General features: G+C 39.5%; 1 gene segment (V, D, J or C); it reads left to right on the forward strand.

Moving 5' to 3' along the window:
• Positions 1-741: 741 nt before the first annotated feature.
• Positions 742-6,512, forward strand: LOC117501728. The segment is given in 4 exon segments: positions 742-842; positions 987-1,281; positions 4,470-4,507; positions 6,053-6,512. Coding segments are annotated over 4 exon segments (711 nt in total).

Consider the following 6,512-nt stretch of genomic DNA (forward strand, 5'->3'; position numbering starts at 1 on the left):
TGTTTGACAGGTGTACCAGACTCCTCCTGCCAGTGTCCCTGGAACGGGTCACGGATAGAGGGGCCAGGGTTTAACACCAGAATGGAGCCCATCCCGGGCTCATCTCCGCCTCACCATAGTGGCACGACCCCCCCCCCCCATTTATTTATTTATTTTTATTTTTTTGCAGCGATAGGGTTTGCGTTGAAGATTACCTGAAGTAACTGATCCTTAAACTGAAATCCGTAAACTATTTAAAGTGAAAGAAAATATATATCATGAATGATATTCACTATTGGCGACTTCTGTTCACATTTTGTGTGATATTTTATTGGCAACAAAATTATTAACGGTTCACAGATATTAACGGTATGCATAAATTTTCATTAATGGTTTGCAGATGATTCATGAGTTGTAGCAGATTCATGTCTTGGGGTCAACAACTCACACAGCGTTCTAACTCATTACAGAAACTTTGCATAATATATTACCACCCTTGAAAAATGTCAGCTCCCTATTTTATAAACACTCCCTCCCCAATCCAAAACTCATGGATCCCCATGGACAACACATTAGTGTGTAATTAAAGGCCTTAATGTGTGTCACATGGTGTGTTCTGGGGAGGGGGGAGGTGCTGTGATCTGTGGTGTTTTTTTTTTTTGTTTTGTTTTTTTGTCACAGTTTTTGTTTTATATCGATATGAGCAGGAAACAGCACATTTGTGTTTGCATATCTGTTCCGCCTCTCTGCTTCCAGCCGTTAAGAGTCCAGTGGGGATCACTTTCTGTCCAGGTCTTTCAGGTCCACAGTGATGATGAGGTTCCTGGTTCTCCTGCTGGGCTCTCTGGGTCTTCTGGTTCATGGTGAGACTCTTCTGAAAACTTTGTTCCAGGATGAAACCAGTTTGAGCACAAATACTGAAACAGATTGAAAGAAAAGATTCTCTTCAGGGTTCATGTTGATCTTTTCCACGCTGAATTTGTCTCTTATCTTTTCACGTTTTCCAGGTTCATCAGGAGAAATCGTCCTGACTCAGTCTCCTGAGTCTCAGTCTGTCAGTCTAAGACAGACCGTCTCCATCACATGTAGAACCAGTTCAAGTGTTAGTAACTACCTCCACTGGTACCTTCAGAAACCCGGAGAAGTTCCAAAACTCCTGATTTATGGTGCCACAAACCGTCAGTCTGGAGTTTCAGATCGTTTCATTGGAAGTGGGTATGGGACTGACTTCACTCTGAAAATCACTGAAGTCCAGACTGAAGATGCAGGAGTTTATTACTGTCAGCAGCGTAACAGCTTCCCGTTCACACAGTGATTTAACGTCGTACAAAAACCTCCCTCAGCTGGAGAGGAACTGATCTCAGTCACCCAACCACATTGAAAATAAAGCTCTACAAACAAGACCTAAAATTAGGAAATTATCATGTTTCAATCCTCAAATTCAAGAGAGTTTATTTTGGTCACTAAACTTTTAAAAATAATCATTGTGCTGCCATAATATTTACTGATGTCATAGCTAATCATTACTTTTTTTTAAAAAATCAACTGAAAAGGGTAAAGTTTTAAATGTTGCCAAAGCAATTATTTAAAAACAAGTATTTATTTTCATAATTTAAGTTTGTAATTGTTTTCTCTTAAAAATTAAATCTTTACGTCAGCAGAAAAACCTCACTGAAGTTTTACAAATTAATTTAATTTTGGGTGAAAATAATTGCTGTCCAAAAACAGAAAAGTCTGTTATAATAAGTGTATTTTAGGAACAGAAATTTTTTGTTTTCATGAGGACTGTGGTCAGTTATAAAAATATATTTTTTACATCATATATGTAAAGGTAACAATTGAGCTAATCAGTACAGTAAAGTGTTTTTGTTCTTTGTTCTTCAACTCCTAAAACTCTCAATCTGATGGATTTCTTTGCTTCTAGAACCAAATCTTTTCAAACTGATTCAGTCTATATCTTCACATCAGGTTATTTTATTTTACATTATGCTGATGATATAATGATCTATTTCTTTAAATTAAACCATGTAAGTGAGTTGAGAGGAAAAATGGAAATGTTGTGACTGTGTCAATAAAGTCTTGTTTGTATAGAAGCTTTCCGCTGCAGCAGAAACTTCAGTTTCTGTTATTATTACTATATCATTACTATTATTATTACTGTTCAGTCTGATTGAGGGAGGTTTTTGTACGATGCTTTTTCCATGTGTGAACCGGTTGTACTTGCTACCTTCAAATTCACCCAGACAGTAATAAACTGCAGCATCTTCAGCCTGGACTCCACTGATGGTCAGACTGAAATCAGAGTTTGATCCAGTGCCTGAAAAACAGTTTGTGGTCCCTGATGCGCGGATGCTACCACGAGAAATGAAAAGTTTAGGAGGTTCTCCACACTCTAAAAAAGAACTGCTGTCTCAATGAGAAAAAGTGATTTAACAATATGCACAGATTTTTGTAAGTTTTTTCAGCTTAAGTAGATACAGTGAGGAAAATAAGTATTTGAACACCCTGCGATTTTGCAAGTTCTCCCACAATCATGGAGGGGTCTGAAATTTTCATCTTAGGTGCATGTCCACTGTGAGAGACAATCTAAAAAAAAAAAAAAAAAAAAAAAATCCGGAAATCACAATGTATGATTATTTAATATTTTATTTGTATGTTACTGCTGCAAATAAGTATTTGAACACCTATGAAAATCAATATTAATATTTGGTACAGTAGCCTTTGTTTGCAATTACAGAGGTCAAACATTTCCTGTAGTTTTTCACCAGGTTTTCACACACTGCAGCAGGGATTTTGGTCCACTCCTCCATACAGATCGTCTCCACATCTTTCAGGTTTGGAGTTTCAGCTCCCTCCAAAGATTTTCTATTGAGTTCAGGTCTGGAGACTGGCCAGGCCAGTCCAGGACATTGAAATGCTTCTTACGGAGCCCCTCCTTAGTTGCCCTGGCTGTGTGTTTGGGGTCATTGTCATGCTGGAAGACCCAGCCATGACCCATCTTCAGTGCTCTTACTGAGGGAAGGAGGTTGTTTGCTAGGTCTGTGTGAGCCAGAATTCTTGCTGGTTGGTAGGTGTTCAGATACTTATTTGCAGAAGTAACATACAAATAAATTATTAAAAAAAAAAAAAAATCATACGAGGTCTGTTAGAAAAGTATCGGACCATTTTATTTTTTTCAAAAACCATATGGATTTGAATCACGTGTGATTGCATCAGCCAAGCTTGAACCTTCATGCGCATGCGTGAGTTTTTTCACACCTGTTGGTTGAATCACTCGCCTGTGAGCAGGCTTTGTGTGAGCAGTGATCCACCCCTCTCGTCAGATTTTTATTGCGAATAAATGACTGAACAATTTGGAGCTTTGCTCCATCAATTTTTTCCAGAAACTGTGAGAGACCTCCAGGTGGACATCATTCAGAAAATTCTGTTGGCTTTCAGGGACAATTTTATGGGGATTACACAGATTAAGGAGTGCTCCAGCCGGTTCAAAGACTGCCCACAGCTGCTGAGAGCGCGGCACGCTCCGAGCGCCAATCGACAGGCTGAATCAACCAGATCATTTCCAACATGAAGGCTTTGTTGATCCGGGACATCGTCTGACTTACACAAAAATGGCAGGAGACGTGGACATCAGCACTTTTTCGGCACATTCCACTGTTAAAGGAGTTTTTTTCATGGAAAGAAAAGCGGACGGATGCGCCACCGTGCTGTTCATGGCGCGGCACAAAACCATCTCCGTGTTGGTCTCACAGTGCGGCTTTGAGATGGCTTTCAGACGGCTGTCGGTGGGTTTTCATTTGTGTGACTAACCGAGAAATTGTGGATGAGCCTGGACATGCCAGAACATGTCCTGTGAGGCTTCATCACGGCATTGCTTTGCGCCACGCGGCTCCACCACGACGCGCGGAATTCCTCCGCACGTCTGTCTCAATGTGTCGAAAAAGTGCTGATGTCCGCAATTCCTGTGCTAGTCAGAGGACGTCCTGGATAAAACGCAGCGTCCAGTTTGGAAATGAATGGCACATTCCATTGTTACAGGAGTTTTTGTCATGGAAAGTGGAGCGGAGGAATTCCGTGTGTCGAGGTGGAGCCGCATGGCGCAAAGCAACACCGTGATGAAGCCTCACAGGACATGTTCTGGCATGTCCAGGCTCATCCACAATTTCTTGATTAGTTCTGATGTGGAAATTTGAAGCTTTGTGTCGAAGTTGTAATTTTCATTTTACAGACAGGAACTGATTTCAGTTTGTAGTTTATTATTCTCAAAGTCATAGTCATCAACAGACTTTCAGAAATCTGCAGTGTTTCAAAGATTCAAAATAAAAATCAGTGTATCATCAGCATAAAGTGTGAGAACATGCAGCAGGTGTACTGTGTGACTGCTGAGGCGTCTCTGAGGTCACAGACTTCACCAGACACTGAGGACAGAACTGTGTCCGTGTGCACACAGAGGTTTTTGTACGACAACTCCTTCACTTTGTATCACTGTGGCTCACATTCGGTGGAGGAACCAGACTGCATGTTGGATGTAAGTACAAAGTTTGATGACCGTTTTTGAAAAATTTCAAGAACAGATGGAATATATATATATATATATATATATATAATCCTCATAGATACATACAACAATTTACAGTTGTAGTTTATACAGCTCCAAAATGCAAATTTATATAAAATCAGTCTCCTTATTGCAGCAGTTTGTTCCAGAATATAAATCATATTTTCAGGTATTTTAAGTTGAAACTGGAAGGTTTGTAGCTTTAGTTTTGTGTCGTGAAGTCACAGAGTGCACACAGAGGTTTTTGTACGACAACTTCTTCACTTTGTGTCACTGTGGCTCACGTTTGGAGGAGGAACCAGACTGCATGTTGGATGTAAGTTTCTGCACAAATTATAAAGATTTTACCATCAGTTACTTTTCAAGCTGAATCTGATTTACTTCAGCAGATTATACATTTAAAATGTGCTGATTTTAAAGACTTAAAATATAAATATTCTGATTTTCTGTTACATTTAAGTGAAAAACAACATTCATTAAATTCATTTTGGTGTTGTCGTCGTTAAATGTAGAGCAAATAAATATATTTCAGAATTAACTGCTTTGATTACATTTAATATTTTACTTATTTTGACCAAAGTCATGGGATTAAATTTTTCTGTTATAAAACAGTTATATTTTTAATATTTTGTCCATATGTATATATTAAAGTCTTAACATTTTTCTGACGCTTTGTTGAGGAAGGTTTAATTTTAAATTCATAGCCTATTTTCTTAACTGCTGATTTTATGCTTTTTGAAATTATATTTCTTTAACTGTGACAGAATAATAATTTAATCCTCATTAATACATGTCAAAAAACCTATCTGTACATCTTGTCCTTTTAACTTTGTGCGATTCTTGCAATAATCTGTAATATAACTACAACAGGTCACTTTGCAACTATTGTGAAAAAAGAGGAGTATCTGGCTTGAAAAGCATTTCATGTTTCAAAGACTTTTGATAATTTCAGTGTTTCCTGCACACAACTTGTCAACATATTCAATAACCTTTTCCAATAAAAATGGCTCTGACATTTCAGTAATTAAATAATGGCACAAAGCTCATATTTTTTTCTATGGAGTCTGAGCAGATACCATTGTGTTAATGGAGCCCACAAGATTTAATCAAAATGGATCAAATTTAGTAACACTGAAGATAACTTTATCAGTGACAGTTATATTAAATCTCAGCTGAATAAGTGTGACAGTTCATAAAGTTTATCAATAAATGTACCGCTGTGGGTCACTTGGACCCCAAGTGGACTGATTAGGATTAAACCAGAAAACTTCTCTATGTGTTCAAACTGCTTTTCTTCACATTTTAAAATCAGACACAGTGAGGAGGTTGATTCTTGCAGATGCTTTTATAAACTCGTTGGCTGTATTTTAGCTCGTGTCTGGACTCTGTGCGTCTCATTTACACCTGAAACTTCTTAAAGGGAAGTGAAACAAAGTCTGACTGTTGGAGCAGAAAAACCATCTGACACAAACTCAAACATGTTTGATTGACAGCTGTCTCCTTGGTTTCTCCTAGCTGGCACCTCTCCCACCCTGACAGTGCTGCCCCCCTCTGGTGAGGAGGTGCAAAAGGGGACGGCCACGCTCGTGTGTCTGGCCAACAAGGGCTTCCCTTCAGACTGGACTCTGGCCTGGAAGGTGGACGGCAGCAGCAGCAACTCATGGGAGGAGACCAGGAGCCCCACGGTGCTGGAGGAGGGCGCCCTCTACAGCTGGAGCAGCACCCTGAGGCTCTCTGCAGACCAGTGGATGAAGGTCAACTCTGTGAGCTGTGAGGCCACTCGGGGTTCCCAGACTGCACTGTCAGAGACACTGAGGAGAGACCAGTGCTCCCAGTCCTGAGCCCACTCACTGGGACTCAGATACTGGTTTGACCCTCATCCTGCTCTCACTCTACAATATGTGTGTGTTTTGTCTTTTTCAGTCATCGTTATGTGGAATGTTTCAACATTACAACACAATAAAGAGCATCAAAA

The sequence above is a fragment of the Thalassophryne amazonica genome, chromosome 20 (assembly GCF_902500255.1).
Source record: "Thalassophryne amazonica chromosome 20, fThaAma1.1, whole genome shotgun sequence".
NCBI lineage: Eukaryota > Metazoa > Chordata > Actinopteri > Batrachoidiformes > Batrachoididae > Thalassophryne > Thalassophryne amazonica.